Below are 27,996 nucleotides of genomic sequence, written 5' to 3' on the forward strand. Positions count from 1 at the left end.
ATACCTTACACAGATTCACAGGAGAGACAGAATTGCTCCTTCCAAAAAGACCCACATTCAATTCATTGATGATCTGGCTGCAGCCTGGGTGAATTCTGCAAATGCAGCCAACTTGGGCCAGGGGCCAGGGTGAACACATGTTGCCCAACTTACTGTTAGGTCCCATTGCTTTTTCAAGACCTCAAACAGACTTGCAGATGTTCTCGAGGCACATTTGTTTTAAGGCTGGAAAAAAAAGAGAGGGAACTCATGGTATGGAGAAGGAAATGCTACAGAGACAAAAATTCTGACAGCACCAGCGATGGCTCAGGCTCTTCCCAGGGGGGCCAGTATATGGCAGTGCACAGGACAGGGTGTTACTCAGAGTCAACGGCAGAGAATGAAGGAACTCGTGCAAGACCCCCTTGCTAGTTAGCAGGAAAGTCGTGTTGAGAGCAAAGGCTCATTTCGTCAGTCTCTGCCCAGTGATGTTTTTCTAACACCCAGCTGTACCAACCTCATCTCCCTAGTTTGCACAATGCTAATCTGAACTCATTATGATGTTCTGTAAATGTAAAATGCTGTTTGTGTGGAGATTTTAATGTGGTGAGGACAATAGAAGAGCTAGTCAATAAGCAGTTTGCAAGATTTCCTATTCCCTCTCCCCACACCAGGTAAATAGATTTCTATTTTTGACTACTGAGCTCCTCCAACACCCCCAGTCCAAATGCTTGGTTTTTATGATGCAGAATAAAGGTGATAGTGGAAGGAAAAGACAGCGGAAGGGGGGTGATGGATTTGTATAAGAAATAAGGAAGCTGTGTTTGAGAGATAAAAAAGTGAAAGGCAAAATGAAAATAAAATAATCAGAGGAGATATATGGAAACAGAGAAAGGGCCAGAAAGCTTGATTTTAGGAAAGTTATTGAGGGGTATGTTGGAAAGTGAAGCCTAAAGAGAGGTTTTGAGATGGTAGCTTGTAGGAAGTGAGAGATAATGGAGGGGCAAAAAGAATAAGAAGAGTGTCTAAGAGTGTTATCATAGATCTCATTTGATATTTTTCAAAAGCCACAAGGAAGGACTGAGCAGCTAAATTGTTTTTTGTTTGATTGTTTGTTGTTATGTAAAGCATGGCCATATGGCCACCTGGCTTATATTTGGGTTATACTTAGAAAGGATTTTTCACAGAGTTCAACCTGGTTCCATGCTTTTCAGAAAGCCAGAGTCCCTTGACCAGACAGTTCTGGAAGATGGTGCAATACAATGGCCAAACTATTGGTTTTGGGAACAGACAGACTACGTTAGCCACTTTTGTCAGCAGGAGTAGAAGAAAAAAAGATGTCTGGCATCTCTGAGAATAAATGGGGCTCAGATGCCATGAGGACAAGGACCGAGGTACCATACACATCCGCTTCTAGCACATCAAGCTGCCTTCTTCTTCTTGAATTATTTGTATACATTTTGCTTTGGTCAGGAATTTGAGTGCTTACCTGGTGATTGTCTCCCCTTTCATTTGTCTTTGTCTTTTGAGCTTACATGGGGACTCAGAGAGGAGGAGAAGCTTGCCCAAGAACACAGAGAAAGCAACAGTGTTTGGCTGGGCTGACTCCTGCATTTTTTTTTTCAAACTGTTAGGTGAAGGGGATTCAGAAATACCCTAGACTCTTTTTGTCTAGGATTCATGATCACTAGATGAATTATACTTCCTCCTACTGACCCCGTGCTAAGGCAGGAACATCACTCAGAGTTCTAGAACCTTTCCATAGAACGCGATTTACAATACAGTCCGGCTGTGTACTTACTGTGTGAGTGGAGCACCCTTTTCACCCTCTGACAGATGTATGTTGCATTCTTCAGAAACCAGGAATAGTATTCAAGACAATACCTAAAGATTTAAATCAGGGTGGAACACAATTACTATCCTTTGTGGCTATAAGAAGAGAACCATACTAAAAAAAAAAAAAGTCATAATGGCTAATTATTCATAGCAAGGAACTCCCTCTCCATCTTTATAGGCTGTGGGAGGAGAGGTAGAGAATGAGTCTGAGTAGGAAAAAGCTTAGACTTCAGAGTCAGAAAGACTTATTTTTAGTTCCACCATCATGACTTACTAGAATGTATGACTTTCAGGCTGATTACTTAATTCTCTGGGCCTTGGTTTTTTTTCATATATAAACGAGAGTCAATAATAGAATCTACACTCATAGGGTATCCTGAGGATGACATGAGATAACATTGGCAAAGTTCCCCGACAGTGCCGGGCTTATCATAGGTGCTGGATCAATGATGATGTTCATTTATTTATTTTTGTGTGAGGTGGAGTGAGAGTGCAGGGTTGTTAGAGTCAACAATGTAGCAAATACTTAGCAAAATAATATCCTGCTCTTGGCTGGTGGCCGCAGGGATTGCTTGAAAAGGCTTCAGTGAAAAGGCCACGCATGTCATTAGGAAGAAGAGCTTTCAGGACAGGCTGTGTCACTGGCTTCACATAGGACTCTTGGGAATCTGATTCCCTTTCAATCCTTCGCCTGAGCTTTGAGGGGGTTGGACTAAATATTCTCTAACTTCTCTTCCATCTGTATCGTTCTGTGATTCTCGCATATTCTGGGGAGCAACCAATTGCTCATGTAAAGCTGGCTGTAAAGATTCCCCAGGTTGTGTCACCCTCAATTTACAGGACACTATAAAACTCTGGAAACCGAGGCACAGAGATGTTGCTGCTGGAACTCTGGGAAAAGTCAAAACTCATTTGCAAGACCCAAGTAGATGTTGGGAAGGGCAAGGTCTCCTGAATAGGGACATATGCTGGGACAGTGGCCTCCCGTTTTTGCTGTAGCCACATGGAACTCTCCGTGGTTCTGAGATGTTCCAGTCTGCCCCTCACTCTCCACCTTTTTTGCCTGGAGTGGCCTCTCCCATTTTTTGCCTAACAAACTCCTATTCCTCCATAAGCCCTATTAGTTATTTCCTCTGGGGTCCCATGGCTCGTATTCTGCTATACAAGCTTGTATAGCAGAGCTTGTATCTGCTATAGCATCTGTCACACTTCTTTGTAATTTGTCTCTTCACATGACCAACTGCCCCCCTAAACCACGATTTTTTTTTGGCCACATGGGCTGTCCTATTCAACAAGCACACTGAGTAATGCCAGCCTCCTACTCTGTTATTCTTATCCCATATTCAATGCTTACTATACGATTATAGAACAATTCACTATTCACTTAAAGGGAAACGAAGGGATAAGCTCAGTTTTACAGATGCTTCATTTCTCTAAATATAAACTCAAATTTCTTTCTGGAAATGTCTGCCTTCCTCATTATCCTTCCAGCAAATATGCAATATGGATGGTTCAAATTTGATTTTCTTCCAAGGGTATGAGATTAATAGGTTTTGCCTGTGTGCGTGACTTGATTTTGTCACTTACTGTGTCATATTTTAATGTGTGTTTATGACCATTTATTCCTCCCAACTATGAAATCCTCAGTTTCTGGGTTTATTTCTGATTTGTCTCTATATCCTGCTGGCTCGGCTCAGTGTTAAATTGATACATAGTGGAGCCTTGACACTTGTTATTGATACAAAGAGCTTGATAGAGAAAGCAGGAAGGAATAGTGGGCTGATCAAGTAGGGAAGTATTGTTGCAAAATGTCTCTTCTTTAGGATCAGCCTGTGCTGTGGAGAAATGCCTCCACCTTGCTGGCTAACACCTTCAGGTCTACGAATCTTGCATATCTCCCTCTCTGGGTGGAAGAAGCATCCACTCTGATTGGGAGATCCAAGACCAGGGCCAGAAAAGAGTGATGGAAAAAGGTTGCCAACCTGAAGTTGGGGCTCAGAGCCCGTGGATAATGGGCATTTAAAAAGCTGAAAGATCTCATACGTAGACTTTGAAGATAACTTTAAAGATCTGAGAGACTGGCCTCCTACTATTGGAGCAGAAATATTCATCTACCTTGTTTGGCTCTATGTTTACAGCCAAGGATAAATCCCAGAAGAAAGGGAAATGTTTCCTGGGCAGGAAAACATCCACACCTAGTCCTTCTTAATATTAGATGGGGTCTGCCTTCTAATTTTCCTTTTACATCTTTATTATTGAGTCAGCAAATGACTGCTAGGGATTTATGAAAAAACTGGAATTTAGGTGGACATAACCTCTGATTAGTCTCTTCTAGCAAATCGTGCCAGGCTGAGGGCATTGGGGTTCTGGGACCACTCAAAATCCTCTGTAATTATTCCAGCGTAATTATTCCAGCAGATGTGACACAACACAAGTCAACTTGACAGCACTGACTGTGTCGTGGCCCGCCCTTGGCTCTGGGGACCCAGAAATGAATGAGGTTTCATCCTGGTTCTCAAGGAGGTGACAGTGCAATAGAGGACTCACAGGAGTGTGCATTCCTTGAGGTACCCCTGTCATCTGTGTGTGGATTACTTAATGCCTCATCACTTAGTGGCCTGCAGAGGAGGCAAGCAGAAGCAGAAGCCTGTAAATACTGGATGTAAAAAACAGTGAGTGATTCAGGTTACCTCACTGCCTCCATCCTGGGGTCTCTCTTCTGGCTCATGCAGAGGCATTGCTGGAAAAAGCGGCACAGCTCCATCAGGCAAGGGTTAAGCTTCTGGATGGCCAGCGTAAGAGGAGTAGAGATCATGGCCCCCTCCTTGAGGAGCGGCTCAGGACACCCTAGAAGATGCAATCCCAGACAATTCACATCAACATGAATTTAGCAAGCATCTTCCCTTTGTTAGGGACTGTGCTGAGTGAATACTGTCTTGCCCCTGATCTCAGGTAGCTCGAGACCAACAGGTAAACATGGGCTTGCTTCACCATGTCTGGTAAAGCTGCTGTGAGACTTCCCAGAGGTAGGTAGAGAAAGGGGGAGGTGGTCTGGTTTCTGGAAGAAATCAGAGACGATCTCACTGAAATTTTATTACAAATAAAAGTTCTGGGCTTCCCTGGTGGCACAGTGGTTGAGAGTCTGCCTGCCGATGCAGGGGACACGGGTTCGTGCCCCGGTCTGGGAGGATCCCACATGCCATGGAGCGGCTGGGCCCGTGAGCCATGGCCGCTGAGCCTGCGCGTCCGGAGCCTGTGCTCCACAAGGGGAGAGGCCACAGCAGTGAGAGGCTTGCGTACTGCAAAAAATAAATAAATAAATAAATAAATAAATAAAAGTTCTAATGAGAAATTTTATATTTCTCATTAGATGGATGGAACAATGGATGGATGGATGGATGGAGCCATACAGAGATAGATATATAGATATAGATACAGATAAAGATATAGATAAAGGTACAGATAAATATAGTCAACTTGTTTGTTAAAGCTCAGTCTGATGACTGCCCACATCTGCACCACTCCTGTGTTTCTTTAGAACCTGGAGAAAACAGGGCTATAATTTCTTGTGGTAGCATAATCACGTCTTTGTGTCTGAAAGGTCCATTCACCATTCACTGCAGGTTGAGTATGGGGCTGAGGCAGATCTTAGGTGATATGAAAAAGGAGACGGTGCAGGGTCCAGCAATTTAATAATGCCCCGTTGACATATGAATAGAACATTCAGGTCCAGGAACATTCAGGAAAATAATATTGAAAGGCATCTAGGAGTGGGAGGGGCCTGAGGACTCAACCAGCTTTGAAGGACTCACTTTGTGTCAATTTCTCTCTCATGGAAACTGGCTCCACAGGAAAAAAGGAGAGTTTGACATCCAAAAATTGGAAAAATGCAGCCTAAACCACAGAAACTCCAAGTCCTGAGCCTCTGTCACGGGTCCTGAAAACCCACATCCAAGCCCAGGAGAGGGATTCCCCTAGAATTCTGTAAGAATGAAGTGTCCAGGAATGTCCTTTCACAGGGAATAGAAGTAAATGGCACCCAGTGGCTGGGGGTGGACTTTTGGAGTCATCTTTTTTTCCTTCCCCTCTTTCTGCTGACATCATGCTCATTGTAAGAACAGCTTCCCTTTACAAGGTGTACAGCACATTCTCAATGGGTGTCCATTCAAAAAAAGTTGATTGGATTAAGTTATGTGGAGCTCTCCAGTTCCACATCTCTTCCACACACATTATCTTACCTAGTACAAAATGCTTCAGAGAAAATACATTTTTAATGCCCATGATAATTGTTATTATTCTTGCTTTACAGTGGAGGAAACTGAATTCTGGAATTTGAGCGCAGGACGTTACCTCACCAGTAACTAGCAGAGCTAGGGTTTAATCCCAGGAGTCTGAATCTAAATTTATCAAACAAAGCTCTTTTTATTCTACTACACAACTTCGTCCAAAACAAACAAAAGCTATAGGAGCGACAGGGCACTGGTACGTACTTGAAACCTGGTGGGGTCCTGGGACGAGGACTGGCTCTTCTCCAGGGGTAAAGGGCCACACAGCAGGGAGATCACCTGCAAGGACAACAATGGCCTCGCAAAGGTCAAAATGAAATGGACCTGAGGTATACACACAAGCAGAGAATCATGGCATCTTAAAGATAAAGAGTTCTATAAATCCATAGGGAGATTGTAGTCAAGAAAGAGAAAGTGATTTATGCAACATCATAGGGTGATTTAATAGCACAACAAGACTTAGTTCTCCTGCCTCTCCTCCTGCTAAAACCAATAAAATACAATAACAAGCTTAGTCTGCCTACAGGCACCCCTGTCCCATCACGCCCCTGCCCCTAAACAATATTTTCCACCTGGGGTATTGGGTTCCTCTTTCCAGGGCCACATTCTTACCTGCCTGTGGATATCTGGGGGCCGGAGCCTTGGTAGGACTTGGAGTCTGTGTGCCAGGGGTGAATGGGCCTGGGATGAGAGGAGAGAGTGGTGAGCTTGAGTTTCTTCAAAGGGATGCATGAGCAGAAGAGGCCCCCGGCCACCAGTCCTGCCCTGTTCATCCAATGCTGCTTATCAAGCCAGGTAGCTGGGGGTTGCTGAGGATGCAGAAATGAGTAAGAAATAGACTCTACAATGGAGGCACCCCCAATGTTGAGGAGGAAATGGCCAAGTCCCATCAGTAACTGTGATACAGTGTGTCAGTGCCACTGGAAACCCGCTAACACTGGTATGAAATGGGAGAGGAGTGGACTTGCATGGGCCATGTCCCAGCACGGTGCTCCTAGGCCAAGAGGACACGAGAGGCTCTTCATTCACCTGAGTCCGGTGTGCACACTTACTCCATCCCCACCCCTACACACTGCCCAGCATCATCATGAGAGAATGTAGCCTCATCTCAACAATTCTTTTGATCCTGTTCATGAAGTTCTGACTGAAGGACCACTTTGGGAAGTGATCCTGCTGTCAAGATGCATGCCTCTGGCAAAACCAGCAAAGCAGCCTTCTTATAGAAAATGAGGGAGAGGAAGAGGAAACAGGCACTTTCCCTCGTGTGGTTAAGCAGAAAGGAAAGGGGTGAGACTGGGGGTGCAACATGAGCGTGGGGATGGGGGATGGGGCAGGTGACATCTTCTCTGGGATGGAGGAAGCATAGCCGTAGGTGAGGGGAACAGGCCTTCCAAGCAGAGGAAAGCGCATAATAAGCAAAGACTCAGAGAAGTGAGTGGAAGGGCGTTTGCTATGGCTGGAGTCTGAAGGAAGATGTGGAGGGGTGGGGTGAGGTCTCAGAGCCTGGGCTGGACCCAGTACAGTGTTGCAGTCCTGCTTGTTCCTTATTAGGCTCCTCTTCTAGGATGGTGGGTGTGGCAGCATTGAGTTCAACTGCCTCAGCAGCAGAGATGTGCAGGATGACACATTTACAAACAGATAACTGTGGGCAGGAGGCCCAACGCCAGGGGGCAATCTGGTCGTTTTCTCAGAGCCGGTCAGCATCCTCTTTGTTTTTTGTTATTTATTTTTGGCTGCGTTGGGTCTTGGTTGCTGCGTGCGCACTTTCTCTAGTTGTGGCGAGCGGGGACAACTCTTCGTTGCGTTGCGCGGGCTTCTCATTGTAGTGGCTTCTCTTGTTGCAGAGCACGGGCTCTAGGCGCACAGACTTCAGTAGTTGTGGCTCGTGGGCTCAGTAGTTGTGGCTCACAGGCTCTAGGCACACGGGCTTCAGTAGTTGTGGTGCAAGGGCTTTGTTGTTCCGTGGCATGTGGGATCTTCCCCATCCAGGGCTTGAACCCGTGTCCCCTGCATTGGCTGGTGGATTCTTAACCCCTGTTCCACCAGGGAAGCCCTCAGCATCCTCTTTGGATTCCCCTCCAGGCGCTGACTGTAAGCCCCTGAGTACAGAAGGCACCGCTGACGCTTGCTGCCTGGGTGTGTTTCTGTGTAGTTCTGGAATATGAGCAGTCTTAACCCTAACACAAACACAGAGCTGACTTGTCTGTGGTCACTGTTCACAGCTTAACTAAATAACTGCAGAATCACAGAGGATTAGAGCTGCAAGGGGCCAAGGGCAAAAGCAGACACATGCTCTCCTCTGGTTGACATCCGCTTTGCCACTACCCTCCTGAGCACGTGTCCTGAAGCTGGCTGCTACGTTGTCGCCCTGGGGGCAGTAGAACAGGGCAGTCGGCGTTTCCACGGATCGAGTGATTCCAAGGTGCTCCGTGGGGAGCTGAACACCTTACAGACATCACTTAACTGAGTCAGCGCAGCCACTCTGAAAAGTAAGCATCACCTTCCCCGTTTCGAAGAAGAGAAAACCAGGACTCAGAGAAATCAGAAGAACTGCCTAAGGAGATAGCCGTGGTGGAGTCAAGATTTCAACGTTACTGTGTCTGAAATAAAGGCCAGAGCTCAAAGCCTCAGGGCTGTGCTGGCTGCTGTTGCCTGTTGGCCAAACCCGAGCATGTTAGCCTGTGTTTTTCCCGATGCCATTATGTCAGGTGTTTCTCTGATTTAAGCTATCAGTTGCATTCCCAGACCTGTTTGTGCAATTGCGATTTTGCACCTAAAGTTAAGACTTTACATTTGCACCCTTTGAAATTCACTTACTTCTTCCTCTCTACTTCTTCAGAAATTCAGGCAATTCAGCAAGCTTTTACTGAATGTCTGCTGGGTTTCATGGGAACTGGACAGTAAAGACACAGGCCTTTAAAGAGAGCATAGTCCAGAGGGGAGAAAGGCCAAGTTCACGGCCCCTAACAGCACAGCAGTGATGACTGTTACGATCTATTGAAAACGGAAGCATAGAAGAAGGGCCTCTGGCTGCAGAGATCAGAGGAAGTGATTTTAAAAACACGTAAACCATGTTTGTCTGAGTCTGGGAGTAGAAAATATGGAAAATTCATGACACCGAAGTGAAGAAAAATCAAATCTTATCTATTGATACTTCCCAGATATAGTCAAGGATAACATGTTGTGAATTTCTTTTCAGTCTTATTTTGGTTTATTTTTTATTTTCTGTGTATCTGTATCACACACGCACACGCATATACACATAAATACATAGACAAACACAAAATTGGAATCACACAGTTTTTCAGAGCTCAGGCCTTCCTCATACTATATGATTACATTTTAATGTGCATATCACTATATTTGTATATGTAATTAGTGGCATAGGAGTGAGCATCCTCTCTTACCTGAGGTTGGGCTGGTCCCTGGTGGGCTGCCAGGCATGGCTGCTGTCCTGGCAGGAGTCTCGGAAAAGCTCCGTGTGTTCGTGGCCTTCTTGGCCTCTGCAGGAGATGTCCGCGGGGAGAAAAGTGTTTCCCAGGGAAGCCCTCCAGGTGTTTTCTCACTGGTGGCCTGAGCCCAGGGCACAGGTAGTATGGAAGCCCATGCCTGCCTGCGGGCTGTCACCCATGGAGTTCCAGCCACCTTCCTGGTAGCTGCACAAGTGACAGTAACAGGGCACTTACTGCTTGACTGCTTTGATTCAGATGTAACATTGACAAGACATTGACATATAATCAAGGGGTACGTGCAAGACGCATGCATAATATAGATAATCCAGGGACTTCAACCCTACCCTGAATTGGAATAAGGGGACCACACTAAACTTTGTTTTCCTAACTACTAATTTTTAAAAATTCTCCAAATTCCTAGGATGCTGAACAATCAGCTAGGGTGTGTGTCCAGAGGACAGTGGACTCTGTCAAATTTAAGAAATACGATTCTAATCATGAGATACAGTGGAAAGGTTTAAGGTAAGGGGACCTGGAGGTTTAAGTTCTGGCCCCACCTCCTCCATGCTGTGAACACTGGGGCAAGTTACTAAACTCTTCTCAGCTTTACCACTGAAATGGCAGTGATGATAATGATGATGCCTGACTGACAATATCACAGGACGGTTATTAAGACAAGTCTTCCCTCACTGGTCTTTTAAACAATTGCCAGATGTTTTCACTCGTCCATTCCCATGTTAAGAATTAAAATAAATTTTTTTCAGGTTGTACAAAACTTATCCCCTGGGAGGATTTTAAATCTATAAGTTAAGTTGGGAACAGTTGCCATTTAAAAACTATTCCGATTTCTCATCCAGAACATGGTATAACCCTTTATTTATTTAAATATGCTTCTATTATTCTCTTGAAAGTTTTGTAGTTTTTCTCATGCAAAACTAGCACTTTCCCTCTCAGAGTGATAGCTAGATATTTTATGATTTTTCTTGCCACTAGCAATCACATCTTTTTTCATATTATACTGGAAAGCTTTCTAATTTTGTATAATTGTCTTGATGTGGATATATTACTAAAAAATTTCTAGTTAGTGAATCTGATTCCTTTTCCTCATTCTGGTTTCCCTATCTGCTTGACTTTTATCAGTTCTCAAGCTCCTCAGGGGAGCCCCCTCTCTGGGCTTTCCAGGACAATAGCTCTTTGTAGGCTGGATAATAACTATCAGTTTACTTGTCTGTGTCTCTCTCCCAGATCTGAGAGCTCAGGAAGGAAAGGGAACATTGATAGAGCTGTGTTTTTTGACAGCTAGCTTGGGTTCTGATATTAAATATACGTATTGATGAGTGAATGAATGAATGAATGTATTCTGATGACTGTGGTCCATTGTTGGAACTCATTGAGACATAATCGTCTTTTAATGAAAGAGTTATTTCAGCTGTATCTTATTCCACATAGGATAAGCATGCCTTTTACATCTTCAGTGACAACACCACTGATCAGTGTCCACAAAAATGATGGGAAAAGAAGAACTTCTCAGCAGGTCAGCAACAGCAGCTTTTTACTCTGGCATCAAGTCATTAACATATTCTTGGCAACATTATCCAGCCAGCTACAAATTAACCTAACCCTGCCCACCATACAATGTTGACTGCGTTTCACCATTTAGTGTGAATTTCAGGATATTGCTACCTGCTCTGTTAAAATGAAAATACCTGATGTTACCATATACCACATTTATATTACTATTGGGGGATGCTGGGTGAAGGGTATGAGGGAATTTTGTACTATTTTTGCAGCTTCCTGTGAGTCTTAAACTATTTTAAAATAAAAAATTATAAAATCAAATGTTAGGAAGAGATTATGCCAGTGACATTTGTTGCCTTTGCTTATAGGTATCATACCCATATTGGTTCACATCTATTTCTTATTAAAGGGCTGCTGAACAAAGAGGTTGGTGGAGAAGAGATAAAGGAAGGATTTCACTTATTTATCTGAGCCTAGAGGGAAGTGCGGGGAGAAACAGGACAGGAGAGGACGGGGTGAGAAATCTCACCCCAGGCTGGGAGGGTGGGAGAAGTGCTGTCCAGGGTGGCCAGGGCTCTGCTGTGACCCTCAGGATGCTTGTTTGTGTTCATGGTCTGCTCTCCCTCTGAAGGAGAAGTTGTCTCTGTCCTGGGAGAGCTTCTCAGAGCAGACACTCCAGCGTCCTGGGATCCATGTTGGGGGCTTGACCTTGGTAGCGTTTGCTGGCTTGTGGGTGTGAGCTGTGAAGTCAGGGCCATCCCGCTGGTAGCTGCACATTCAAGGAGACAGTCAATGGCAGCTTTACTATGCTTGACAGTTTGCACACAGAGAACTGTCGAGCCACTGAAAGATCATTGGGCAGAAAATATACAGAATGCAGAGATTCAAACCTTACTCGGAGCAGTACGTTACGTCACCAAGAGGAGGGTTTCTCCTTGAACGACAGATTAAGCTAAAATATCGAGGGGTGAAAATGCCATGGGCAAAAGCAATGTGCACAGAATGCAAAGCTGTCAGGCCAGAAAGCATCAGACACTTGAGGTGTTTCCTGAACAGAACCTGGATCCTGTCAGGGTCCTTGCCCACTTCACAACCTCAACCCCTCCACAGCTCTGGCACTGGTCCCAGGAAGAGGGATTATGTTTGCTCATGTGCCCTGTGGGTATGACTAGGGGCCAGAGGTGAAATTTGGGGGAACTAGGGGCTTCCAGGAAGAAACCCACTTGAAAGATGGCCCCCCACAGAGACAGAAGGAAGGCTTAATTCAGAAGGAGAGCTACACAGTGCCTTTGGATGCTCCATGAGGAAAAGGAGGAAGAGGTCCAAATGTTCATTAAGCCTACCTCGGGAAGGCTTAGGGGATGGAGGCTGCATGTTAGGATAGGACAGGCTCTTACTAGCCCATAAGGCCCCCTCCTCTGGGTGGACAAAGCCTGGCCTGCAGACAGGTGGGATTTCGGCCCCTACTTGCCCCTTTGGCAGGTAACTGTGTGTCGGGCACAACCAGTGCAATTGCAGAAGGTGGCCCTGCAGCATCATTTCCTCTCTCCTGCCTTACTTCTGAGCTCAATATCACCCCACATGCACCAGAAGCCTGGTCCTTGCTCTCAGATTGAAGCATGTGGGACTGAGTGCCTGCCAATCAAACTATCACTCAGCCAGGTGACTGGCTATCAAACACATCAATTTTGAGTCAGCTTGTTCATATGTTCTCTCTTCTCAAGCAGTTGTTGCTGGGAAAACTTTACAGGAGCACAAAAGGGGAGACATAATTGAGACTGGGGGTCAGAAAGTCATGAAAGGACTCTCTGTAGAAGTGAGATTGACTCAACCCTCAGATCTGTCCTCAGAATTGGGTAGGTGAGGGGAACCCGCCAAATACCCATTTCTTCTCCTTATCAAGCAGCCTTATTCCATACAGTTGAAGTTCCTTCCTTGACATAACTAAGAGATGCCCTACAATAAATACCAACCAAGGCAGCCCCCTGGAGTGGAACTGGAGGTTGATTGTAAACTTCATTTCACTCCAGTAAACCTACTATGTGCAAAATACAGTGTGAGGCACTGAGGGGAAAGCAGACTATGGAGATGAAGAAGATGGTCTCTGCCTTCAAGTATGATTCAGTGAGGAGACACACAGTTAAAGTCATCTGTGATACAACCTGGAGTAATAGTCCAAATGACTTATAAGTGTGTGTTGTAGAATCATAGAAGACAGAAGACTAATTTTGACTGGGGGATTTTTTGGAAAGAGGAAGCAGCAGCTGAGCTGGCCATTGACAGACAAATTGGATTCTGAAATATGGAAAAGTAGGGAAGTTCCATTCTGGTATAATAGCATGAGCAAAGTTGCAGGGACATGGAGATGTATGCCGTCTGCAAGGAGGGCAGGGATTTCAGTGGAGTTTTAGCAGAAGATTTATGTAAAAGAGAGTAGGTAGGGTGGGTTTGATGACAGACAAATGTATAGTCGATGCTAAGGACTTCAGACCCTCTGCTGCTGACTTAGGAGTTCTGAGCAATGAAGAGGCATAACCTAATTATTTTATCACTCTTATGACAATGGATGGATATTTCAGAGAAATAAGAGACTAGGTCAAAGGAGATTGGTTCAGAGGCTATTATAGTAAAGATAGATGACAAGGACTTGAACTAAGTTAGTCATAGCAACAGATGATGATCTTGGAAGACCAGCCAGATTCCAGAAACTTTATTCAGCTAGAAATGACACATAAGTATAGGGGAGAAAGATGGCTTTAAGGTGTTTCCAAAAAATGCCACCTGATGCCAGAGAAAAGGCAGGAAGATGGGTAGATGTGTGTGGAGGGGTAGAGGATGGTTGGGTACGGTCTGAGTATCATGGAGTGGCAATGTCTACAACAGGGTCACAAATTCAAATACCTACAAAACCAGGTAGTTTATATGAGAAGAAAGTACAAGGCAACAGGGAGAAGTGAGGGCTATGGAAAAGAGGAGAAAGGTGTCTCTCCTAATGGGGAGGATGGCAACTCAACCCCAGTTGCCATGGGGGAGGGGGAGGGTCCAGGGCTACCCGATCTTTTGCAAAAAAAAAAAAAACTAAAAAAATCTAGAAATTCAAAAAATTTTAATGATGAAATCCTCTGATTTTAACACAGTACAGCTAAATAAAATACTTGAGGGCAACATTCAGTCTTCAGCTTGCTAGCTGGGACCCTGGTCTGGAGACTCTATAGTAGGAGTTTGGGAGGGTTGCACTCACCCAGAACACCAGACATGCTGCTGGTAAATGTGTAATTGATAACAGGAGATTTTTCCGCCATCTCCCAGAAGTCAGAAAGATTCCTTCCTGCAAGAACCACACCAACAGGGTCAAATCTTAGGCTCACCTGCTGGAGGGCTGTGTTTAATTCTCAGCTCAGAGAGCTTGTCAAAGAATGGCTGGTGGTTCACCTGACTTTCCTGACATCACACAGATGAAGATGCAGTCAGATTCATTCGCTTGACTCACTGCAAGACAGACCAGGATACAACAGGACTTAGCAATGGGTCTGAAGCTGTTAAGTCTTTGGTTGAAATGAAAATTAAGCTGGAAATCTCTAGCTCTGGATGCTATAGGAAAATAAGGCTAACTCCTTACTTAGGAGCCCTGATTTTCAGTCAGCCCCGAGTTTCTGGTTTTAATTTTTTTTGATGGAGGGAAGGTACAGTATAATGTAATGGCTAAGGGCAGAGCTCCTGGGGTCAGCGTCCAGAATTATAACATTAGCTCTGGCACTGATTTGTTAAGTGAGCATAAATGAACTGCTTGACCTCTCTAAGACTCAGTTCACCTATCTTTAAAATGGTGAAGATTCAAATCCCACAATACCTTATTTGCACTTTCCAAATCCCCAAATCTCCGTAAGATGGAAGGTTTTTGTGTGAGTTTGGTACCGACTCATTCAGTGGCAAAACCTGAGCTGACAGATACGAGGCTGTTGTAGTTTATCTATCCTTCTTAGTGTAAAGGGTCAACCATTTTGCTAGATGAATATGAATGTGTTTGATTGACAGCAGGCTGTCCTGGATGCCGCTGGAGGTGTTCTGTCAGGTACAGTGTAGACACCCTGTTACACCATCAAAAATCCAAAAACTTCTGAGTCCCTAAGCATACTTGTCTCTGAAGATGCTGCCTAAAGGACTGTGGATGTGTGGTTGGACATCTCTGGTAGGATGGTTATGATGATCCAATGAGACAATGTATGTGAAGCTCTAAGTAGGGTGCTTGGCAGGTAGAAGAGCTCAGTAAATAGGCATAATAGTAATAATGGTTCTTGTTAATGTTGTCCTATTACTCTATGTATTAATAGCGACCAAGAGCATGGACTTCAGAGCCAGATCACCTGGGTTAGAATTCTGTCTCTGCAGAATGATCTTGGGCTAGTTCCTTAACCTCTCAGTGCCACAGTTTCCTCACCTGTAAAGTGGAGATAAATATAGTAGCTACCCCATATGGTTGTGGTGAGGATCCAATGAGGGAAGCCCTTAGAAGAGTCCCGGGCACCTGAATATATCTATTATTTCTCTTTCTTCCTCCCCCACTGCTCCTAAAACAGTAGTTGCTCCACAGTATAGGACACCACCTTTCTGATGAGACCAAGAGATGGGCTATTAACTGGATCTGTGCTTTTCAAAGTAGGCCCCCAGGGGAATGTGAATTACCTGGGGGTTATATGAAGCCACCTTATAACTGAAGCGTATCTTTCTCAATTGTATGTCAGACATGAGTTTAGGCTCCATAGAGATCTAAATCTGAATTCTGAGCCAACCTTGAGCAAAATATTCAACCTCTCTGAATCTCAGTTTTCTCATTTTTAAAATTGGAGTATAGCTGTCCAATAGAAGCTGTTTTTTGAGTCTGCCTAACTCCCCCCATTGTCGAGCCTTGGATTCTTCCTCCAACTTTTTGGACCCCAGGAATAGCTTTGGTAGGAAGATGGAAGCTTCAAATACTGTACAGGTGGTTGAAACTGTACCACGCTGATTGTCTAAATAAAACTTACATTAAAGTTCCTGGCAGCCCGGCCTATGGTAGGGATCGGGGTGGGAAGTTGACTAGGTTTTATTCCATGGTGAATGCCAAATCTCAAATTTGCCAAGCATTTTCAAGATGAGCACACCTGAGAGGATGGAGGTTGACTTTAAAATCTCTGTGAGGTAGCTGGTAGAATTTCCAATGAAGTCCACCAGTAGGGCTGTGAAATCTATAAGACAGATTGAGGAGGTTTAAATTTCTGAGACTTGGTTTAAATTTCAGAGACTTGAAGGGAAATGTATATTGTATTTGGATTTTTCAGATTAGATTTTACAAGTTTGATTTAGTTCGGGGTATTGGGGATTATTAACAATCATAAAAAGAAATACTACTAGTTATTTTTCAAGTCTTAATTTCAGGCAAGCAGAAAACTTTTGGATCCACTATCATAACCTCCTTTCTCCCCCATTTCCCTCCCCCAACCCCAGATCCTCCTCTGCCAGCACCAAAGAGCTGTGCAAAACCATAGTGTTGAATAATGGTTTTTCTGATCCCCCCCTCATTATTTCGTCTAATTGATTTAGAATACCAAATTCATTGGATAGGAAGCATCCCTGCAGACATGGGATGTAAATTTACATAACTTCAGATTTTCAAAATGATATCAAATTTGGTGGTGGATTATAAACTATGAACTATCAAAGGAGACAAGGACTTTACACAAAATAGAACAAGGAAGCTGTTCTCCTGCCCTCCATGTTCAGAAGTCTGATGAGAGGAGATAATTTTACAGCATTTCAAGTTATAAAATCTTTGAGGACTTTCTCTCTGAGCACGTTCTGAACAGGTCTTGACATGGTGGGTGCCATTGACCAAAGAAAGTTCCTAATGCACTTCCTACCCACACAGCTGCTACCTCTTCTGCTGTTCAGTTATGGTTTCCCAGGACCCAGCAAGTTCTTGGCTTCTAAAACAAGGAGTACTTATTCTAGGAGCCCCAAACTGTGAATTTCTAAAGAAGCTTCTGAGGTCCCATGGATAGTTTCCCGTCATGCCTTGTCTAAATTCTTCTTTTACTCAGTAATGGGGTTATGAGCTGGGGTCAGGGGCAAGCTGACTTGAAAATATAAAACCCAGACCATTGAAAATATAGAACCCAGAGAGGCATGAAGACGTGATGTGACAACCAGGGGAATGTATAACATGCAAGGCCAACAGGAGGTGGGTGCTACCCTATGTGAGCCGGAACCATGGTGACATGCCATCTTACCACACTTGCACAGGTGCGTGGTTAGTCTCCTAGAGGAAGATGTGGTGGGCCACCTGTACAGGTGTGGACACGTGGCCGTGCAGAAGGTAGGCATCCTTCTTTCTGTCTCTTTAGACCAATCTGTTTATAGTCACATTATAGAAACTGAAGAGGGGTAGTATTTCATTACTTTTGCCATCTATTTTCTTTCTAATTCTCAAGTCTCCTTTGTTTATTAATTCATTCATTTAATAAACATTCATGGAGTGTTGGAATATGCCAGACGTCTTTTAGGCACTGGAGGATTAAGACACCATCTCGGCCTACCCGAAGCTGAGATTAGTGAGAGAGAGAGAGACTCATAGATAGACCAAGAAACTTCAATCCACTATTTGAGCATGGCTTTGCAGCCCAGACACCAAGCATGGAGTCCAGATTCTGCCCAAGTTTCAGAGAAATTATGGAATTTTCCCAAGGTCCCAGAGCATGTGGCAGGGCTTGAATTTGAGCTGAGGTCTGCCTTGTGCTAAAGCTCCTATTCTTCCCAAAATTTCCACCACTGCTCATACAAATCTCATACTCAATATATTTGTCAACTCTCCTTTTAGAACTGCTTTCACAATCCGGTCCTAGGCTTGGAAGAAAATCAGACCTCAAAGATATTCTTTGTTTTGATGAAAATATGAAGTATCTAATTTACTAGCAATACACAGATGAATGATTTCTGACTACTTTCATATATAAATAGAAAATAGGGAAAAAACCCTTTTTGTCTGTCTTAATTGGTAATGATTTAAGAATGTCTCTTGGTACTCAGTGTTGGCAAGGGTGTGGAAAAGCACACACTTTCAAACATTACTGGTAAAAGTGTAAACTTATGCAAGATTTATAGAGGAAATTTTAGCAATTTGAAGCATCACAAAATCCTCTTCCTGTCAGACAACAGTTCTATTTTGAGGACTTTATCCTACAGTGATAATTGGGCAAACACTGCAAGTGATTGTACATAGGCTCTCATCACAGCATTGCTGATAATTGTAAAAAAAATACCCGTTTCCATCAGGAGAAGATAAATTATATCATGGTACTTTCTTTCAATGAATACTATGAATTCATATGAAGGATGAAGCATATTTATATCATTGAATGGAATGTTTTTTAAGCTTGTTTTCTAAATAATATAGAGAAGGTACAGTAGGATGGGTAGATAGATGGGTAGATGAATGGGGTAGGTAAGTTAGAGAGGTAGGTTAGATATGTAGTTGACAGATGGCTTAGATAGATGAATTAGAGAGAGGTGGGTTAGATCACCTTGGGTAATGTGATTACCTATGGATGTTGGGATATCAGGTGTTTCTGATATTTTGATTATACCTTCTATGTTGTATGGAAGGTATAATCATACCTTCCATACAACACAGTATATTATTTTTAACATCACAATATACTATTTTTAAATCAAGAAAATTTAAGTTCACAATATATTATTTTTAAATCAAGAAAATTTAACATCACAATATATTAACATCACAATATATTTTATCAGCACAATATATTATTTTTTAAATCAAGAAAATTTAAGCTACTTTCATTAAGGAAAAACACACTCAGAGGAAGGCTATATATCAGAGTTGAGAATATTCAGAAAACAATCCATGTCTGAAGATTATCCACAAACACATCTTCCCCAAAGGTTTTGAACCATGGCAAGATGTTGGCCGAAGTGTACAGCCTCTCAAGGTAGCAATTTGAGGGGAATCAGCATTAGGCACGTTGTGATAGGTTAAACCTTGTGAAAATCTCTGTGGTTCACCAGGGGAGCAAGGTGCTATTTTATCAGTGGTAACGATCCATGGATCAATTATTTTCAAATAAACATTGCATGTGTATGAAAATACACTTCAGCTCACCAAACAGAATTACAAAATTCCCCAGCAGATGTGACTCCAATTTTTAAATTTTATTTTTATCTTTCACACAATCAGGGCAGGGACTCAACACCAGATAAAACTTGGCCTGTAGCCGAGGCTAATGAGATGGTGAGAAAGATGTGATTATGAAGAACATTTTCCCTCCCAAATGTAGTTTGTTGATGAGATTCAGAGGGTGAGTTAAATAAGAAGATGGATATTAGGTACTTATTGCAGAGTCTGGCATCCAGTACTTATTAAACAATAATCATTATCCTCTTTAAAAGGTGCACAATATTTGGTCCACAAATTCCACCTTGGGGAATCTATCCTCAGAAAGTAATCTAAAACAGGGAAACATTTTAGACATGAAGATGTCTAATACAGGATTTTTTAATATTAAGAAAAACCTAGAATCCACCCAAAAGTTCAACAGCATACTAGCTAAGAAAATGCTCACATTCATAGGTTATGTAACCATTACACGTTTGCTAAGAGTGTAATATCATGGAAAATATTTTTAATATTAGGTTAAGTGAGGGGAAAAAAAAGCAGAAGCCTTTTTCACCTTGAGTCTTTGCTTCCCTTACAGACTATTCTTTAACAAGCAGCCAAAGGGATTCTTTTAAAATGTAAGTTAGATCACGTCACTCCTCTGTGTGGACAATCACAATGGCTTCCTTCTTATTCAGAGTAAAAGTGGAAATCCCTGTGGCAGACTATAAACTTCTACATGATCTTCAACACCCTTCCTGCCTTGTCCCCCCAATTCTGAGCTCATTTCTCATGGCTCTCTGGCTCACTTGCTGGCCTTTCTGGTCCTCACTCTGCCTTTGCCTGGAACACTCTGTCTCCAGGTACCACAAGGCTGTCTCTCAGGTTGCCTGCAGGTAGTCCCTCAACCCTCACCTCATTAGAGAAGACTTCCCTGACCACCCTGCACACAGCAGCCACCTCCACCATCACCCTGTCCCCTGCTTTATTGTTCTCACAGTCATGCCATTAGCCAACATACTGTGTGTTTTCAGTTTATTCGTGTACTCCCTCTCCCTTCCAACAGAATCTAAGTCCATAAGCGCAGGGGATGTGTCCACTTCAGTGTGGGTGATACCCTCACACCTAGAAGAGCATCCAGCTAATAGTATGTGCTCAACAAAGAACTGCTGAATGGATGAATTAGTGGTGAGAGAGTAATTTTCACTTTTATTTTTCAGGATTCTATAAATATAAGGAACATGTCATACTTTTAATTTTTAATTATAAAAGTAATACATGAATATACTGTCTTTGAAAAAAAATCAGATAATACCAGGTCCCCTTAATCATCACTCTTCTATTTCACACGCAGACTCCAATCTTATTTTCAGAGGTAATCACCTACCCGGTGTTCAAATATGTATATATTTTTTCATCAATGCCATTTTACTCTATTTATTTTTGAACTTCCTTTTCCTAATTGAAAATGTCATGGAAATATTTCCATACATAGACCAAACCTGGCCACACGCATGCATTTATGTGCTCTCTATGGCTGTCTTCCAAGATTTGACTGTACAGTAGACTATTCAGCCATTTTCCTAATGATGGATATTTAGGTTGTTCTCAGCTTTTGCTTTCAAACAATGCTACCTTTTGTTCTTGCCCCTTCGCGCAGATGTAACTATTTCTCTAGGGTAGAAAATCAAGAAAGGAACTTTCCAGGACAATGGATGTGCACATATTTAAGCATAATAGATATCATTACATTTTCTGATCTTAGTCTAAGGAGAAAAAAAATAATTCAACCTTATTTAAAAGGGCACAAGCAAAATAACGGCAGCCTGCAAGCCTCAAAGTGAATTCTACCCACCTGATAAATCGTTGGTCCGGTTGTTCAAGCAGTAGCAGTACCGTGTGGGGAATTTGGCCGGGTCCACAGTCTTCAGGTTAGAAACTGTGAAGAGAAACGAAGCACATAGCAACCCTGACACATAGCCTGGCCTGCCTACCCATCGCTTACCATTCTTGCCACCAAGAAAAGCTGGAGGAGGGGGCATGGGAGAGGAATGGATTGGGAATTTGGGACTAGCAGATGCAAACTATTATATTTAGAACAGATAAACAACAAGGCCCTACTGTATAGCACAGGGAATTCTATTCAATATCCTGTGATAAACCATAATGGAAAAGAATATGAAAAAGAATGTATATATGTATAACTGAGTCACCTTGCTGTACAGCAGAAATTAACACAACATCGTAAATCAACTATACTTCAATAAAATAAATTTAAGAAAAAAAAAGAAGGAGAACGAGCACTTAACTGTTGTAAATGGCCACAGAAAACTTGTGGAAGGCAAAGGAGCTGTAGGAAGTAACACTCAGCAAGGAGAAAAATTTCTTGCTATCTGTCAAAGATGTTGAGATAAAGAAACAGTAAATGCCCACTAACAATAATAACAGTAACAGAAATTAGCAAACGGATCATGGAAATTATAATAATAAACACTGAAAATAATAACAAAAATCAAAGCAAAGCAAAGCAAAAACAAACAAAAAAGGCAAAAGTACATGTCCCTTGGCTATATTTCCTAATATGTCCTTAAACTCTTGCAATTGTCTCATAATATAGTTATGAGTAGAGATGCCTACACAGATGCTGTGTTTGGAGTGCAGCTTGCTCTCAAAATGCTGACAAACCTCCTACTTCATCTGGATGTTTTCAATCTCATCATGAGTTAAGTAGGACACACATCCTCTGCTCTGAACACAGAGGACCCGAGACACACAGAGACATGATGGGTCTTGCCCAGGTCATGGAGAGTCCAGAGGCGAAGCAGGAACAAGATAAAAATGGGCCTGGATTGTGCTTTTAAAAAAATTATTTACCTTTTAAAGCTCTGATCAGCATCCCGTTCACCAGCTCTGTCAGGTTAAGTGCAGACAGATCAACCGACATTGCAGGCAGCTCTGAAAGAGATTCAAAGGTAACGTCAGCAGCCGGCCTTTCTTGGCAAAAGGAAAAGTTCCTCATTTCCGACATTCAGGCAGATGTGCCTCCTCTTTGGACATGAACTCACACCCTGTGCTGGGCACAAGGATTCGGAAGATAAAAGGCAGTTCCTGTCCTCAGGAGGTGACAGCTAATGGCATATACTGTGACAAGCAAGAGAAGGTAGAAGTTTGGGTGAAACATAAGGAATGCTTATTTTAGGGAATATTTTATCTCTGCATTTGGAGAGAATGGAGATTGGTGGGAGATGCTTATGTATAATATACAGTATAAGCCCTAGGAAATTGCAAGAGTTCTCAACGTGCTGTATAATATAAATAATGACATTGTCTAACAGAGGAGCTCGCGGCTTCCCTGGTGGTGCAGTGGTTGAGAGTCCGCCTGCAGGGGACATGGGTTTGTGCCCCGGTCCGGGAGGATCCCACATGCCGTGGAGCGGCTGGGCCTGTGAGCCATGGCCACTGAGCCTGTGCGTCCGGAGCCTGTGCTCCACAACGGGAGAGGCCACAACAGTGAGAGGCCTGTGTACTGCAAAAAAAAAAAAACCAACAAAACAACCACAGAGGAGCTCGGATCCTGGCTGGTCCTTGGCATCACTGGAAAGATTTTTTTTCCAGTTCCACAATTCTGATGCTTGGGCTCCATCCTCAGAGATTCAGATTTTTGTGTGTGTGTATGGTACACGGGCCTCTCACTGTTGTGGCCTCTCCCGTTGCAGAGCACAGGCTCCAGACGTGCAGGCTCAGCGTCCATGGCTCACAGGCCCAGCTGCTCCGTGGCATGTGGGATCTTCCCGGACCGGGGCACGAACCCTTGTCCCCTGCATCGGCAGGCAGACTCTCAACCACTGCGCCACCAGGGAAGCCCCCAGAGATTCAGATTTAATAGGTCTGGGACGTGTCACAGACATTACTACCTAAATCCATCCATCCATCCATCCATCCATCCATCCAATTGCCCAGATACTGGTAGTGTGCAGCCAAGTGGAGAGACGCTGCTTCTCCCAGCTATTCCCTGAAGACTTGGAAACAACAGTTGACAAAGGGGACATAAGAGCCTGACACTGCTCTTCGTGTTTTGGCAAACACTATCTTTTTCATCTCTTACTTAATGTTCAGATAATTGTGACTAAAGCAATCTGAGGATTGGAGGGATGCCGTTGCTCCGCTGCGGGGGTGAGAATGGAGGTCCAAAGAGGTGGGAGAAGTCATCTCAGTGGCCCAGGCCACCCATGGAGCACTGGGGGGGGGCAGTACTCACCTGTCGTATCCAGAAAGGCGACCCCCTTTTCTCTACTCTCTTCTCCTCTGAGGCCAGACACTGGGAAGAGAAAAGGCTTCAGGAGAGAAGAAGAGACTTCAACCCCAGCCCCACGTTGCTGGAGGGGCCTTGAGGTCTGTACTGCAGCTGCCCTCCGGTTTAGCAAAGGTCAGCATCACCGGGGGCACTGTGACCCCTCCCCCTGAGATTCTAGTCTCCTTGAACTGGACGTGGTTTAGAAATGCATATTTTAATCAATAGACAAGGTGATTCCCATGCAGGGAGTCTAATCCACCCCATCTCTTTACTGGGTTGGGAAACCAAGGCTCAGGGAGGAGAGGAAACTTGCCTAAATGTGCACAACTGAGTCCTGGTAATGAAGGGCCAGAACCTACTTCCAAAATATCAGGCCACTTGCCCACTCAGCAAATTTCATGCTGCCAAAGAAGACACTGTCAAAGGAAATTTTGAAATACCAAAGGCGTTCATTCGTTCTTTATTCATTCAGTAAATACTCACCTAGGGCTAAGCAGTATGGTACGTGTTTGGTATAAAGAGGTCAACAGGAAGGGACTGAGTCTCCACGGCTGCAGAGCCTACTGTCTGTGGCTCAGAGCGGGGAGGGAGATTCACGTATAATCCCAGGTGAAGAGTGTCAAACAGGGACCAGTAGAATGCTGGGAGCACCTCTATCAGAGAACCCAACCTGGGATGGAGGAGATCTCACTGAAGAAGTGACGGAAAGCTAAAACCTGAAAAGTCAGCTCTTTTGGATTAGATGCCATTTACTCATACTGCATCCGTTATTATTGTTGTTGCAATGATTATTTTTTCAAGTCACATTCCAGTGGAGAAGGTGATTTATGTCCATTTTATAGATGGATAAACCAAGGCATAGAGAGGCTGAAAAATGTGTTATAGTGTCACAGAGTAAGTCAGGATTTAGGACCAGTCTAGTTACCATTGCACTAAGGAAAGCCCCATCTTTTTCCTTCTTAACTTCTTTATTTCCAGACACTGAAATAAAAGTTTTCATGAATAAAATAGTACCGTGGAAGCAGAGCCTCAGCAATTTATAATATCCTTAAAACTCATCTTATCCAATGCTACCTTTGAAGGATGAGAAACTGAGACCCAGGATGTTACGTGATGTATCTAAATCCCACATCTGGCCAGTCTCCCTGTGTCCACCTCCTCCCAGACCCTGGCAAACACAGTTCTTCTCTCTGCTTCTATGAGTTTGACGATTTTAGATTCCTCATAGAAGCAACATCATGTGGTATTTGTCCTTCTGTGACTGTTTATCTCACTTAGCAGAAGGATTATCCACATTGTGGCAAATGGCAGGATTCCCTTCTTTTTTAAGGCTGCATAATATTCCACTGTATGTATATACCACATTTTCTTTATCCATTTGCTCGTGGAAGAACATTTAGGTTGTTCCCTCTGCTTTCTATGTACCCTGTTGGAACTTAGGTTCAGTCAACCATTGTCAGCCAATTTGGCCTTTCACAGATGATTGGGTTTTTTGGTTAAATATCAGAGCTTTGGGGTTAGAGGTAGGGGGAGTCTGTGGATGTCCTTCTTTACAACACAACACAGCTACTGGAGGTGGCGGTTATGTTCTCGATACAATTAAAGGAAGTCTGAGACAGATGTTTATTACCAAGCAGGCCTGAAGTTGTCAAACAAACCCCCACTCTGGCTTGGGAGAGTCTGTCCAGCTCTCCCCTCTCAGGCACCCTGAGGGGCCCTTGATGCCCACAATCTACTCTGAAGCAGCTGCAGTGAGATCTATAGAAGATACCAGCCGACCTCGCCTGTTACCTGACCAGGAAGCAGAGCCCTCTGTCAGGGTGAGGGACCAGAATCATCTGGGCTCTGGATTACCAGGCTCCAGGGATGCTATAAGCTGCTGGGTTTGTGGGATTCTTAACACCTGTCAAATCCGAATGATGAGCCCTGGGCTGCAGTCTTCCTAACCAAGATCCTGTCTTAACACTGCTCATTTCATTAAGGAAAAATTATTTCCACCACTTCTTTTTATAATTACAAACCCATGGGTGGCTTTTGGTAACAATATTTGAAGGGTGAGCTAAATACCCCAGAAGCAGGGATTTCTGAATAGGATGCTATAGACATTTTTCAAATAAATTGCTGGGCAGATAACATAAAGCTATTGTTCTCTTTTTGGATAAAATGACCACCATAGTAGAATCTTTAAGGTAGATGGTATTAGCACTCTTCATACTTAGTCATGCTTAGTATTTCATCACTTTTCATGGTTTATGATTACCTGTGAAACAGGAATTGTTCCCATTTAAAGAGAAAATTAAAGACCCAAAAAGGGGAAATATTTACTGAAAATTTCCCTGCTTATAGAGAAGAAATTGGTACAACTGGTGTCTTCTGGAGAAGGAAGTGGCTGACTGGTGGAGCATTTAACTTTTACACCTTTGTACCTACTGCATTTTGAACCATATGAATGTACTAACTAATTAAAAGTAAATAAAAGTTTTTTCTTTTTTATTTAGTGTGAGAGCAGGATGTACCTGGCTGAGGGGGTATTCTGTGTACAGGTAACAGCCTGAGCCCGGGATCTGAGATGGGCATGAGTATTATTTTAAGAACTGAAAGAAGGCCAATGTGATGGAGCATAAAGAATGAAGGATAGGAGGGACTGTAGACGATGGGGAGGTGGGCTGGGTCACGTAGAGCACGTAAAGGACTTAGGATACTATCCAAAGAAAAGTAGAAAGTCATTGAATACTTTTGGGGAGGAGGAGGGAGAAATGAGGGAGGACTGGGAGGGTGGCTTAATGAAATGTATGAAAAGATGGCTCAGGCTGGTGAGTGGAGAATGGATCATTGAGAGACAAGAGGAGAAACAAGGAGCTGCTTTGGGAAGCTCTCCTGGTGGCCCACCAAAGAGAAGATGATGCTTTGGATAAGGATGGTAACAGTGGAGGTGAAGATAATTCTGTTGCCTAAATGGGACTCAACTGCAACAGAATAAATGGGGAATTTATTATTGCCATTTTTATTAAACTCGTTTGGATTCTGGGCTGAAATGCTGGCTGCTACAATTCTCTAAAGCACGATAAATACCCAAACATAGTATACAGAACAGACACTTGAACTTCGACCAGACCCACCTGTGTTGTAAAGGGACAGGACACATGCGAGGCCCATGCACAGCCTTACCAGTGGACCATGTAGCAGGAAGCCTGGCATGTCTTGGATACTCTGGCCCACCTGGAAGCAAGCAAGCAATCAAGCACTTGGAGGAAATCAGCTGGATTACTAACCACATTGATGCAGAAGATCCTTGAGAATACTGCATGGGGAGCCATTAGAAATACAATTGATAAAAGCCATTGTATAGTTAGGATAGGTTAGGTTATGCTGAGGTAACAAATTAACGCTGCAATCTCACTGGCTTAATTCAACCATAAAAGTCGTTTTCTTGTTGATAGTCTATGCTGTCTGCGTATTGGTGGGGAACTGCTCTTCACTCTCACTCAGGGGCCCTGGATGATGGAGGTTCCACCTTCTTGTAGTTCTCCATCCCTGTGGCCTCCTTAGTCATTGACTCATAGTGGCAGTGGAAGGGAGGGACCTGGAGGATTATGCACCAACTCTTAAATGCTCTGGCAGGAAATGACACACTTACATTCATTTACAGCCTCCACCAGAATTACTCATGTGGTCCTGAATCACTTCAGGGAGTCTGGGAATATGGGAGGGGTGCATGCATATGCAGGGAGAATCAGTGTCTCTTCCATGGGCTTTCCCATTGTTTAGAGGGAAAATACCCTTCAAATACAGCATCACTGCTGCTTATAAATAAGAAAATAATATTAATACACATGTACATTTGAGAGTTCAACCTCTCTTTCCTTCACTGCAGCACTGTGTGCCAGGCTTTCACCTGGGCATTTGCTGCGCAGAATCAGTATGACAGTTAAAAGCCGCAAAGCTGAGATAATAGGAAGGATGGTGAAAATTTATTGAGTGCTTTCTGTGTGCCAGACACCACACAGGATGCTGCCTGATGCACACTGTCATGTCATAACTACACAATCTTGATGTGTAGGTATTAATGTATTACCCATTTAATACGGGCTGCGCAGACTTGATTTGAAAAGAATAGAAATTTGCCAGTGGTAGAGAATGGAATAGATCTGGAAGGTGACTTGGGGAAGAAGAGAAATGTCAAGAGAAAGTGCACTGGGGTGAAAATTGTCTCAGGAATTGAGCATCTTCACGGAAAATTATATTTTAAGAAGTTTTGCTACCCATTAGGGATAGAACCACCTTTGGAATTTTCTTGAAAGATCCTCGTAAACATTTAAATTGCTTTTTAATTATTGGTAGATACTTAAGTGGTGTTTCTTCTGGATGTCACCCTGGACAGAGATAGGCCTCACAAGGCTGGGAGGTGCTTTCTTGGAGTCCTCTTATTCTCATAAATCTGTCTACTCTTTGAAGCTTGGTTTTCCTCATCAGCAAAATGGG

General features: G+C 43.4%; 1 protein-coding gene across 1 annotated transcript; it reads right to left on the reverse strand.

The window, feature by feature from the left end:
- Nucleotides 1–181: 181 nt before the first annotated feature.
- HHLA1 (HHLA1 neighbor of OC90) lies at nt 182–26,712 on the reverse strand. Its single transcript, XM_060115542.1, has 16 exons — nt 26,634–26,712; nt 24,442–24,495; nt 23,479–23,541; nt 22,095–22,175; nt 21,530–21,613; nt 21,076–21,159; nt 16,213–16,296; nt 14,504–14,560; nt 14,307–14,399; nt 11,601–11,840; nt 9,509–9,757; nt 6,714–6,782; nt 6,306–6,380; nt 4,506–4,662; nt 1,781–1,863; nt 182–225 (listed from the first exon to the last, which is right to left on the reverse strand). Exons 1-16 carry the CDS (start codon nt 26,710–26,712, stop codon nt 182–184), a joined length of 1,596 nt encoding a protein of 531 aa, XP_059971525.1.
- Nucleotides 26,713–27,996: the final 1,284 nt, after the last annotated feature.

Source organism: Mesoplodon densirostris, chromosome 13 (genome assembly GCF_025265405.1).
Source record: "Mesoplodon densirostris isolate mMesDen1 chromosome 13, mMesDen1 primary haplotype, whole genome shotgun sequence".
Classification (NCBI taxonomy): Eukaryota; Metazoa; Chordata; class Mammalia; order Artiodactyla; family Ziphiidae; genus Mesoplodon; species Mesoplodon densirostris.